At 38.7% G+C, this 12,421-nt stretch overlaps 2 protein-coding genes across 3 annotated transcripts; both read left to right on the forward strand.

Annotated features, from left to right (window-relative positions):
- The first annotated feature begins 36 nt into the window (after positions 1–36).
- Positions 37–4,146, forward strand: LOC103134419 (troponin I, slow skeletal muscle-like). The gene is made up of 8 exons (XM_007546650.2): positions 37–378; positions 654–695; positions 802–808; positions 1,129–1,173; positions 1,292–1,423; positions 2,231–2,320; positions 2,953–3,126; positions 3,346–4,146. The coding sequence occupies exons 2-8, from the start codon at positions 685–687 to the stop codon at positions 3,430–3,432; spliced, it is 546 nt and encodes a 181-aa protein (XP_007546712.1). The 5' UTR covers positions 37–378; positions 654–684; the 3' UTR covers positions 3,433–4,146.
- A 1,108-nt stretch (positions 4,147–5,254) lies between these two features.
- On the forward strand, positions 5,255–9,375 carry bpgm (2,3-bisphosphoglycerate mutase). 2 transcript variants are annotated; one of them, XM_007546651.2, is made up of 3 exons: positions 5,255–5,367; positions 6,027–6,635; positions 8,015–9,375. In XM_007546651.2, exons 2-3 carry the CDS (start codon positions 6,035–6,037, stop codon positions 8,188–8,190), a joined length of 777 nt encoding a protein of 258 aa, XP_007546713.1. In that variant the 5' UTR covers positions 5,255–5,367; positions 6,027–6,034; the 3' UTR covers positions 8,191–9,375. The 2 variants fall into 2 exon arrangements, with proteins under 2 accessions (XP_007546713.1, XP_016524226.1); XM_016668740.1 differs by having other exon boundaries at positions 5,261–5,372.
- Positions 9,376–12,421: the final 3,046 nt, after the last annotated feature.

Genomic DNA, 12,421 nt, shown 5'->3' on the forward strand with positions numbered 1-12,421 from the left:
AAAAAAAATTGGGCAAATTCTAAAAAAAAAAAAAAAAAAAACTTTAATTCCTAGATAATTCGTAAACCCCATGAATTTAAAGAGGATGTACTTCGATATAAATATATATATATATTTTTGCGTGTCTGTAAACTGCACTATCAGATTTCAGCTGCTCCTCTTGAGACAAACCAAGGAAGCATCACAGGTGAACCCTCCTCAGAACTTCTAAGAACTTCACACCTCATACATGTGAAGTACGAGAGATGGAGTCTAAGAATGGAGAGTCTATTTCAGTGAGCCACTCACATGAGCCCTGAAATCTATATATCTGCCCTCTTTCATCCCCTTGAGTCACACACAAGGGAACTCCTGAGCATTGAAACTTCACTTTTAAAGGTAAGAAAATCTTCTTACTACAAGAAGGCAAAACAGTGTATCAGACAAAAGACACATCTTTAAAGTAGATGTGGCAGAGATATTGTTCCATATATCTCTATTTTTACCCTAAAAAGGGTGAAGATTAAAGTTTACGTCTTCTTATTTTTACTTATTCACATTTTAGTTGCAGTTTTAAGTGATCTTCACGTTTAGGTTCATTTCTAATTTCCAATGTTTATAGTCAATATGTAGAAAATTACCAGTGCTTTTTACGCCATCTGTCTGATTTACAGACACAACAAGGAGGAAGTAAGGACTTCTATCATGTCTGGAACGTAAGTTCAACCCCAGAAATCCTATTCTTCACCACTTATTGACAACAATTAATCAGTTTTTCTTTTTTGCTTTTTGCACGATGGACACAAATGTTCCCCTCAACAGCCCTTCGGTGAGTCCAGATGGTTTCTATGGGTTTATGCTGATTTTTTTTTTTTTTTTTTTTTTTTTGTACAGGCATGTCAGCAACTAAAAACAATGTATCGTAACAGCTTGGGGCCTTTAACTCCACAAATACATTGTGAGAATTAAGAAAGTACATCAAGCCAGATAGACACCAATCAATCATACCAAGAAAATGGTTTGCTTTATGTTTAGCTTTTATGCTTTAAAAATGCTTCCACCGTCACTGTACGGAGATTTTTAGAAGCACGCAAAAAGTGATGCACACCTCAAACAATGTAAACTTAATCTTGTTTCATTCTGTCACAGAAACCTAAGCCAAAAATCTCTGCATCCCGCAGATTGTTCTTGAAGGTATGCCCTGTATAAATAATGTCCAACTTTGCCAAAGTATATCCACAACCATTAAATAGTATGTTTTTCTCTGTATGTTTTTTTTTCTTGTTGTTGTTGTTGTTGTTTTTATTTCCAGACCAAACTGTTAAAGAAGGCAATGACTATGCTGGAGAGTGAAAAGCAAGCCAGAATAGCTGATAAACAGAGGATCCTTGATGAAAGACACCCAACCCTCCAGCTGTCAGGCCTTTCCATGCAGGAACTACAGGTACACCTATAACCCTTGATTTCGTGTATTATGATTTTGAAGGTTGAAGATGTAGAGAAAAATTGCATGCATTCCAGCTTGCCAATTTTTTAAATAGATCAGTTGCTCCAAATGTATTTTCGTCTTACATATTTAATATCTGGTCATCAAACTTCAAAGTTATGGGTTTTATTTGGATAGATGATTAAAATGTGGGTTACCCCCAAATCATTGAAAAAAATGTTATTTTAAAAGCTCCCGGAGAGAAAAATATTTATCATCGAGAAATAATAAAATCTTTAAACCTAAGTTTATTTGATACATTATTTTCTAAATAAACACAAAATAGTTTCAGTTTATTATATAATAGAAGTCGGAACATAAATTGTTCTCATCATTCTTTAACCTTCTTACATATTGTTCCTATACAACTGCATTTTATAATACTTTTCATTAGTATGCAATGCGACAGGTCGAAAAAACAAAAGTGTATAATTGGCGAAGTAAAACACGTCTTATGTCTGGACTTTGACTGGGCCACTCTGACATATGAAGATGTTTTGATCTGAGTCATTTTATTGCAGATCTAGCTGTCAGCTAATTACCATTGTCCTGATGGTCGGGTAAACCTCAGGCAAAAGATTTGAATCAAATTCAAATCTTTTGCATCTGCTAAGAAGCTTTGCTCCAGTATTTAGCTCCATTTGTTCACATCAACTCTCGTTAGCTTCCACATCTTTAATCTTTATTTTGTTGTTAGCTAACTTATGTTCTCTAAGCCTAGCGTCCTTCAATGAGCCTGTTAAACAAAAATGTTTCTGTCCACAGAATCTTTGCAAAGAGATCCACCAAAAAATTGACAAGGTCGACGAAGAGCGCTACGACATTGCTAGCAAAGTGGCAATAAATGAGAAAGAGGTGAGGGATTCCAGTGAATACGGCAACATCCACGTTTATTGGGCATTCTGGTGAAGACGTGCAAAAAGCTTTGAAATAATTCCATCTTCTATTGAAGAAGCAAAAGATCTAACATATTTCTATTTATTCATTTTTGTAAAAGAAAGAAAAAAAAAAGGAAAATAATTGTTATAAATTAATAAAACTATCCCTGCCACATTTACTCACATTCTAAATGATTGTTGTTCAATAAATGCAATCAAGCGTTTTCTTAATTTGGACAATGCATTTTTGATTTTATCAGAATATCTGAATTTTTACATCATAATCCATTTCCTGGGACATAAAACATAATGTGACAAAGAGACCTATTAACTTGTTCATTAACCTTCAGAAATCAGAAAATAGCAACAAGAAAAAGAAGGAAAAAAAAAATCTCCAGAGCATTGCCATTACGGAACCACAACAAACAGGGACATCATGGTGTCACCAAGGCTCCGAAGCAACAATTCATTTTGAACACGCTTCCTAGAGACAACTTTCCGTTTCCAGAATCACACATCTATAAGAGACACATGCGATCTACGCACAGCGGAAATTTAAAACCTTGTGTTTAATTGTAAAGACGGGTTTGTGGTTTGTCTTCCACAAAGATACAGAACTTGTCTCAAAAGGTCTTTGAGCTGAAGGGCAAGATGAAGAGACCGAACCTGAGGAAGGTGAGGGTGTCTGCAGGAGCCATGCTGGGAGCCCTGCTGGGGGCAAAGGTAAAAGAGTCAGTGGACTTCAAGGCCAACCTCAAGACCGTGAAGAAAGAGGAGGAAAAGGTAAGAGTGCAGGATGTAGACGTGCATGTTAGGTCGAATGTTCATTTAAGTCGCTTAGACTGTATGCATTTTTCATTAAATGCATACAGAATTGAATAAAAAATTGTATCTAATGCCGCAACGTTAAGCAAGCAACCGTCCACATCTCACCGACCTTAAAATCATCTCAAGTGTTTAATCAGGGTGAACCGATTCAAATGTTCTGCTCTGATGCCACAGAAAGAAGAAGTCACTGACTGGCGTAAGAACGTGGACGCCATGTCTGGGATGGAGGGGAGAAAGAAGCTGTTTGATGCTGCCCAGTAGATTTGTGATGGATGTCAGTCACTTTAATCGCAGCTGTAAATTAAGAAAAGTGTAAACACTGAAACTGTTTGGGTTTGTAAGTGACAAAGATGACAATGAAAACTTTGGGATCATTTTTGTTGAATACACATGAATGTATCATCTGTCTCTGCTCCATTTAAGTAATTTTATCTCACTATTTCACCCCATCTCTTCGTTGTCGTCTTCATCATCATTGACTTCAAAAAGAAAAAGTCATCTATAAATTTAAAACAGTCTTAAGATTGTCCTAAAAATCTTATTCTCCTTTTTTTTTTTGTTGGGACTGAAAGGACAGTGCTTATTTATTTTTATAACAGTTAAGGCTGTGCAAGAATGGCTGATCACGTTTAACCACTGAGGTGCTTACCCTTGAAATTATATGGAAAACGATTGTGCATTTTTGAGATAAACCAGTCTTATGATTTATGTCTAAAAGTACATGTGAAACATAATCAACATGCTATTGCTTTTACTGAGAACTCTTACTTACAAAATATCAGTATATCCTCAAATATACTTGTAGTACCTTCGCTGTATTTTCAAGGAGTCTTACATAAAAATGCTTCAATTCACACATTAGAACTGTTTTATAACAATATGTCCAACATTGTTGTAGGAAAACCAGTTTTCTTTTTTTTTTTTCCTTTTTTTGCTCTCTGCAAAAATCTTAATAAATCACATCCTTATTTCTGGCTTTGTCTGCTTTGTTACACTGTAATCTGTAGAAGTTTGCTTGAAGCCTATTCCACTAATGTGTAAAAAGTCTCATTTCGCATTGCTGTCAATGATTTTGCATTTTTAGAGGAAATGTGGCTGTCTTCCAGTGACGTGGCTAATAAGCACTGCAAGAAAAATTGCTGTAGGCTAAAGGGTTAAGTTGGCAAGTGACATGTTCGCTGGTGTCTTGTTAGCAACTTTTAGTTCAGGACAAAATTCAAAGGGCTATTCCAAGGTCTTTTAAGAATTCTCTGACGTGTGACAAGTTGCTCTCAATTAAATTAAATTGGAATTAAATATTTACTTTAAGCCATTTTATTGCAACTTTGATCAGCTCCCTTGTCCCTGCTGAAGAACAACCTCCCTCCAGATGGTGCCCATCCCCCAGCGGTCATCAAGGAAGAGGCGTGGTACACCTGAGACAGGATGGCAGGTGTCACAAAATTCATAAATATATTTTTTCAGTACATGTCGAAAGATTAATTTAACAGATGAAAAAAAAAGTTCAGAAATTGGAAACATTTTAGATTTCTGCAACTTCTGAACTAATGCTTATGCGAATCTGAGCATAATTTTTCAGCCTTTTCTACATGTCATTGTTTTGCGCATTAACAAACATGGCTATTTTATTTGAAAGGCTAAATGTTTGTTCATGTGTTTATATTAAAGTAAAAGCTCTTTTTCTCCTCCCCCAGCCTACATTTTTCTGAAGTCGGAGTCTGCATGTTGAATACATTGGCTTTTCTTCCTTGTTAGGATAGTCTCGCCTAGGGCGCCATTATCGCTAGAACCGCCCATGTCCGCTACTAGTACTGACATGATTATAATAATAGATGTACTGTACTCCTACTTCTACAAACAATGTTGTAAATATCTTTACAGAAACGCATTACCCCTCTAACTCATGGAAACAAAAACAAACATGTTCACAGTGCGGGAGCTGCGAACCCCTCTTCCTCTTGCTCTCTGTTCTCCTTCCCCTACCGCGAGCTTGCCTGAACCGTTTGTCCCCCTCCTAATATGGGCATAATAGACACCGGAGGGAACGCCCACAAAGGGCGATGCAGCTCTCCGATTGGACGGCCGCTACATTAATCACCAACGCACCAAGCGGACGTTGCTGTGGCCTGGCGATTCTTGTCAACATTGACGAGAGTGTCGACGGCATTTCTGTCGGGGTTTTTTAACTCCACCGGGGTAAGGTGATGCATTTTATTTGATACAATTCGACTGTTTCTGGTAAAGATTAGAAATTACATGCATACACCGGCCTTGTTGCTTTACTGAACGGCTGTGCAGCATTAACTGTGCCGGTGTTCACCCATCCTTTTAGCTTCACCATTCATCAGTAATGTTGTGGATGAGGCTGATACTGTTGTTTTGATCCTATTTCTCAATAAGGATAATTGATGAGGCAATGTCGACTCCTTCAGCAGGTCTCTATTTTTGTCTAGCATTGACTAAGAAGTTCTCACTGCTTTTAAATTGAGATCACCCACCTGTATTAGTATTTTTTAAACCTTTCTTTAACCAGATAAAAAGCCATTGAGATCTCAAGACCTCTTTCTTAAGGGTGACCTGGCCTAGAAGGGCAGCAAATAAGCAGAAATAGACATTAGAAATAGAAATAGAACAAATAAGCAGAAGTAGACATTAGAAATAGAAATAGAAAGAACTACTGGACTTCAAAAAATAAAGTGCAGTAGTTGTAACAATAATAATAATTAAAAAAAAGGCCACTTAAAATTAGAAACACAGGCACAGGATGTCCCCCTGTCTGTTTTTAAAAAGTTGTCACCCGCACCCAGCTTTGTTTCGTTTCCATTAAGTAATATGCATCACTCCTCTGCTTCTAGTTCTTCGGATGTCTAAGTACAGACTGGTTCTGCTGAGGCATGGCGAGGGCGCCTGGAACAAGGAGAACCGCTTCTGCAGCTGGGTCGACCAGAAGCTGAGCGAGGAAGGGGTGAAGGAAGCCCGGGACTGCGGCAGGCTTCTCAAGGAGCAGGGATACAAGTTCGACTTGGTGTTCACCTCCCTGCTCAGCCGCTCCATCCACACGGCGTGGCTGGTGTTGGAGGCCATGGGCCAGGAGTGGGTCCCCGTCGTCAAGTCGTGGCGGCTCAACGAACGCCACTACGGAGCCTTGATCGGACTCAACCGGGCAGAAATGGCTCTGCAGCACGGCGAGCAAAAGGTGAAGCAGTGGAGAAGGAGCTACAACATCTCTCCGCCTCTGATTGATGAGTCCCACCCTTACTATACGGAGATCTACAACGACCGTAGATACGCCACGTGCGACGTGCCGAAGGAGAACCTCCCCCGAGCGGAGAGCCTGAAGGAGGTTCTGGACAGGCTGCTGCCGTACTGGAACAGCACCGTGGTCCCGGAGATCCAGAAAGGCAAGACCATCCTCATTTCTGGTCACGGGAACAGCTGCAGGGCCATCCTTAAACACTTGGAAGGTAGGCAGTACGCCACTGGGTTGAACTTTTTCTTTTCTTTATACAGATGTAGTGAAATCATCTTCTTTAAAGATCACTGTTGCTCATCAGAGTCACTGAACAAGGAAGTACATAAAATATTTCAGGTCCAAAAATGGAAGCTTGAACTTTTCCAGAAAGGTCAGGAAGTTTATGTTACATTTAAGTGTAATATGAAATCCATGCTGACCTTTTACTACACTTGCAAGCATCAGGGTCTGAAGGGGGGCCATGCCTCATTCATCAGCTTCAATATTCGTAATCATCATGAATTTTTACAGGACCTCACCTTTCCAAAAATATTTTGCATTATTAGTAAGCAAGAATATTAATTGAACGCATGCAAATGGATATGAGGAGATTCTACGTATTGTGCAAAATGTACTTTTTTTTTGTCATGTTTTCCTGTGCAGCCTCTAACTGGTTGTCTTCCAGGATTGTCCCGGGGTAGCTTCTTCCCCCTGGCTGAAGTATTCCCACAGCATAATACTGCCACTACCACGTGTCACGCTAGAGATGGGGTGTTTAGGGAGATGTGCATTGTTGGATTACTCTCAACGCAAACCAAAAAGTTCAAGTTTGAGCTCATCTGACCGTTTGCATTTCAAATGTTGTTTTGGTCAAAACAAAGCTGCACCTGCACCAGAAACGTTCCTGGACGTTTCTGGTTTCATGGACCAGAAACGACCATGAAGAGGTTTCTGGTTGAAATGTGACAAAATGTCAGAGGAAGTAAAAAGGAGTGTAATTATTTTTCTCAAGGCACAGGAGACGCCTCCACCTCCCACTTTAGACGGGTTTATGAAAATAAGAAACTCCCCCAACCTGTTATTGCTACCGCATTTATTCCAGTTCATTCTGTAAGTGATGAGTCTCTTGATCTGTTTTCAACCACCGTCTCCATGGGAACGGGGGACTTTTCCACCTACATAAGAGTTCACCTGCCCACTGCAGTCGTGCTGTCAGTGTGTAGGGGGAGGGCTGTTTGACAAAAACTTATTAATATTACATAAAACTATTCAGTTTGACTCAGTTTAGCTTGTTATTTTTATTCTGATACTCAACAAAAAGGTCATCTCAAGGTAACTTCACAATTGAGTTTTAACTTGTGTACAAGAATATAAAGTGAGTCGAACACAGTTGGTAAGCTACATGACTCCTATAGGGTAAGCTTTATCAACATGGGAAAGTAAAAAATTGAAATTTTTACTTTCAACTGTCAACTTACTAAAATGGTCGTTAGTTTGTGTGCAACGTAACTTTGACCGTAGTTGATGAAGAAACATTGTAATAGATTAACTGCGAACCGACAACGATTAACTACATGAATCATTTCAATTAATTTGACTTCTGTTCAACAGGTGTTTCGGACGAAGACATCGCCAGCGTGACTCTACCCACTGGGGTGCCTGTGCAGCTAGAGCTGGACGAGAACCTCAAACCAGTGAAGCCTCGCCAGCTGCTGGGAGACCAGGCCAAGATTCAGGCCGCCATTAAAAAGGTGGAGGACCAGGGCAAGGCTAAACAAGCCACTTGACCACATGCACACACACACACACACACACACACACACACGCGCGCCGCCTTTACCGCCTACTGCCTGGATTATTACATCCGGCGAAAAGCTACAATCTTAAACAGACTTGAATTATTCTGTATTGCAAAATTAGCCAATGACAACAACAACAACAACTCATTGCAGTTGTGAGGCTCCTAGGTGTCAATGTTACACTTGCAACAATGTGTGATTGTTGGCTTAAGCAGGATACACTGGAAATGTCGGAGATCGGTAAATCAATGTGTACTCTTTAACTGTTTTAGCAAGCTACTGGACTGTGTTTTGTGTGTAAATGTTGAGGGTAAAACTCTGCTCCTTGTCTTATCTGTTTATGTGTAGACCTTAATTTATTTACTTATACTTTTCTACAGAGAGTAATGAAGAGAAGAAAAAAAAAATCAGTGAAAGCTCATATTAGTCTTTTAAAGTGTTTGTTGCTGTTACATTAGGACTCGTTTCCTTTTTTTTTTTTAAACCTGTGTTTTTGGTATTTAACCTGCTTTCTGTTGCAGAGCTGCAGATAGTCTGCCTATTTATTAAATGACGCTCAATATATTGTTAAAATATGCCATTACAATGCCACATTTGTATGAAATAATCATACATTTGAATTGCACAGTGGTTTATACACTGTGATTACTTCTGGTACAGAACAAAAATGTGGATTGTTTTTTTGTTTTTTTTTCATTAATACATTGGTATGAACTGGTTGTGATCTGCATTTTTAGTAAGGAGGTTTTCAAATTTAAGTTACCTTGCTGAATGTGCCAATTGAGAAAAGTAAGTCTTATTTTGTGCAAATATAATAATTGGTTAATGTAAGCATCGTTAAGGTTTTTTTTTTTTTTTATACTTTTCAAGTCAAAAGTATGAGTGACGGTACAAACTGTGTATACTCATTGTCATAAAGCAGAACTCTGTTTATTTTATGCTGTCTTGTATCTCTTGTTTGTGGATGCAATTTGTGCAATACCTGTATTTTCATGTTGTTTCACTGTTACTTTGTTCCCCTGAACTACTTTGCCGCAAGAAGGAAACAGGCGAGTCATGGATGTGCAAATACTTGAGTGTCGACAGCACTGATGTTTGTAGTTTCAGCTAATTTTAATCCTACAGATGTTACTGGATGAACGATTCCCATGTAATATGAAAGTTCTAATTTTTGTTCGTGTATATTTGTGTTTTTTTTTTATTTCTTTTTTTTATGTTTTTTGCTGAGCTTTGTCACGTCAGGAGTATATTTAATTTATGGTGAGGCAAATTATATTGGAAACGGATCAGAAAACGATTTGATCGTTTGTGTCGTTCGTTTGTTGGATTCTGGTCGCTTACGGAAGCCTGGAGGCAATAAACAGCCGTGGGATACAACACATGAACCCAGACCAGTGCAATCATTTCCGTGCAAACAGACCAGTTTTTCCGACGCACAAAGGAAGTCTTCACAGGCTGATTCTTTATATGTCTGTCAACTTAAAAAAGACAAAAAAAGAAATTAAACCAACAGTAAAACGAGTGAATGGACAGTTTAACTGGGAGTGTCCCAGAAAACTCCATCTTTTTGGACGCAAAGTGATGCGACAGGTTTGACGTTTGGAACAACGAATGTGACGAGTTATTATGCGAAGAGTAACCTTTTACATCTGGACAATTCAGTGGCATTACTAAAATACAAAATTGACTGTATTTCATAGGGATCTTACATAACAGGGAAACACAAAGTAGTGAATAATTATTAATTGGCCTTTGCACGACGTAAATATTCTTCAATCTAAGCCGCTTCTCTGCAGCTCTGGCTCTGGAAAGTGAGCCTCTGCTCCTGTCTCAAGTCTTTGCACCGTCAAACAACTTTCTTTATGGATTATGCATTATTTAGCTACACCTATCCTCTCCTCAGCTTTGATACCATGAGGAGTTTGAGGTGTAGAGCAGCATCCAGCATTTTGCTTCCAAGTCAAAACATTCCAATTGTGGAGTTTTTTTTATTATTTTTTTTTTATCAAATCGTTTACTTTTACCCGTCTCTGTCTCCTCTTTATGCTCTCTTCTTGCCACTCCATCCATTGTCGACATCCGGGTTACACCCTGCACAGGCTCCAGGTCTGTTACGGTCTCTCCCATAAAGTCCAGATCTGTCCTCAGGTTAACAGACTTAATGATTGAAAGCAACGAAACACACTGGCTTGTATTTTGTGGCATCAGTCCAAATTGCCAAATTACAAATGTGAGCCACAGTTTGAAGACTTATAAACAAATCATCATTTTCTCTTCACTTCAACTACATACAACTAAAATAAATACAGTTACGTTTTTTTTTTTTATTTATTTATTTTTTTGCTTGTATCTTGACAAAAGACACTCAGGAGACATTCATGTTTAATGAATTCACGACAAATGCATCCACAAAACCTCGGATTTATGCCTGTACAAATAACACCTGCCATATTCAATACGTAAACAACCGCAGCTTCAGCAGGCGGAGCTCAGCACCTTATGTCCTGCTTATAAACCCTCCAGCTGGTCCTCATCTGCGGATATCCAGCAGGACCAATCGCTTCGTCTGCACCCTGGTAAGTTTGACTGTTACATTTGGTGCACTAGTGTGTTCTGTGCGAATAGTAGCTTTTGCATTTACTATAGTTAAAAAAATATAATGCTTTCAGTCAGAAAAGGTTTTCAGCTTCTGTGCCTGTTTCTGAGGACAGAGGTCAGAACCTGACTGGTCAACGTGACGAATGACAGACGACCTCAAAGTGGATCAGTTATTTAGATAAACTGTTGCGTCTAATGAGCTCGAGGAACTTTTTTGTCCATCTCAAAGCAGCAAAAGTTTATTTTGAAATGTACAACTTAGCCATTCATAAACATCCCGCATAAGGAGTGTTTTTACATGAACTACGCAGAGCTAATTCTCACTTTAGATAATGACGTGGAGATATATCGACGACATCGACAGGAAGACATGAGATGTGTGAGGAATATTTGTTTTGCTTGTGTCAAAAAAAGCATTGCATTGAAGCATAAAGTATCTTACCGTGTTCAGATGAAACCTATTAAAAAAAATGTTACTGGATTAAGTTCACTTTGAGAATTCAAATGCATGAAAAGTTGACTTGGGTTAAAAAATAATAATAAAAAAAATGTGTGTGATATATAATTTATAAGGAATAATTTTAACAGCATTAAATGTAAAGTGTGAAACTCTGAACATAAAAAAACCAAAAGTAGTGGCAACATAATTTCTCATTTGCAAAAGCTGCAAAAGTCAACATGTCGTCCCCGACACCCCCTCCAGATCTGACTTGTTAGCACGGGTATCTGCTCTGTCCAAAACGGGAGTCAGGACCATCCATCATTTGTTTTTAAAATCTGTTTCTCATACACTGAGCAGATGTGTGGCTGTGGACACTCAGAGGTGGACATGCCAAGTCTGGTCTGACTTCTATTCCTTAGATGGTCTCAGTTGGGACTGAAACTGTGTTTGGACCTCCAGAGCTGGCTCTCTCGCTCCTGGTGATCGCTGAAGCCGGATTGTGTGAAAATGTAAACGGCTGCGCGTGTGCATAACGGTCGGCGGCTGTTTTAGTGATCCTCCCAAAAGTAGTAAAAGTACACTTTTTGAACTTTCTCACAGTGTCCATGTGTGTCACTGGAATTCTGTGCAATAGCTCAATACAAAGTAGTGTTTGACAGCGAAGTGGATGGAAACGGATAGTGGTTGTCACAACGCGTTGCAAATACAAATCAGTGCTGTCCGACTGAAATGTTGTATCTCCGAAAATTTAATTTATAAAGAAATGAAAAACACGTCTCACTCCTCTTGAAATGTAAATTCATACCATTTGGTCAAAGTTAAATGCATTCATACAACCACTAACAGAAGCTGAGCAAGATTTTATTTTATTTTTTTAAATAAAACAAAACCCCAACATTGAGATTTTAAGGTTTTGGCCCAACAGCAGCAACATCTGAATAGTATGGCATGTATTTGTAATACGCTGTAGTCTAACCACATAAAGTGAACTCTGTGCATTGTGTACACAAAGTTCACCTCTGAGTAATTTAGACATCAAGAGTCCTTCACCTGAAATTAGAAAAACGTGACACAACTCCAAACCTACAAAAACCTTGTAGTCTATCTTGATTAACAGGACCAGCAGAGAGCAATAAAAGAAAAGCAGTCAAGAGTTCAGGGGTAATAACCAATTATTAA

The sequence above is a fragment of the Poecilia formosa genome, unplaced genomic scaffold, assembly GCF_000485575.1.
Source record: "Poecilia formosa unplaced genomic scaffold, Poecilia_formosa-5.1.2 Scaffold17, whole genome shotgun sequence".
Taxonomy (NCBI): domain Eukaryota; kingdom Metazoa; phylum Chordata; class Actinopteri; order Cyprinodontiformes; family Poeciliidae; genus Poecilia; species Poecilia formosa.

What these genes read in the sequence shown, in the direction of transcription:
- bpgm (XM_007546651.2), top strand. Translation starts at nt 6,035, where the DNA reads ATGTCTAAGTACAGACTGGTTCTGCTGAGGCATGGCGAGGGCGCCTGG. An exon ending in CATCCTTAAACACTTGGAAG is followed by an intron (nt 6,636 to 8,014) that starts GTAGGCAGTACG and finishes TCTGTTCAACAG; the next exon opens with GTGTTTCGGACGAAGACATC.
- LOC103134419 (XM_007546650.2), top strand. An exon ending in CCCGCAGATTGTTCTTGAAG is followed by an intron (nt 1,174 to 1,291) that starts GTATGCCCTGTA and finishes TTTTATTTCCAG; the next exon opens with ACCAAACTGTTAAAGAAGGC. An exon ending in TTTCCATGCAGGAACTACAG is followed by an intron (nt 1,424 to 2,230) that starts GTACACCTATAA and finishes TTCTGTCCACAG; the next exon opens with AATCTTTGCAAAGAGATCCA.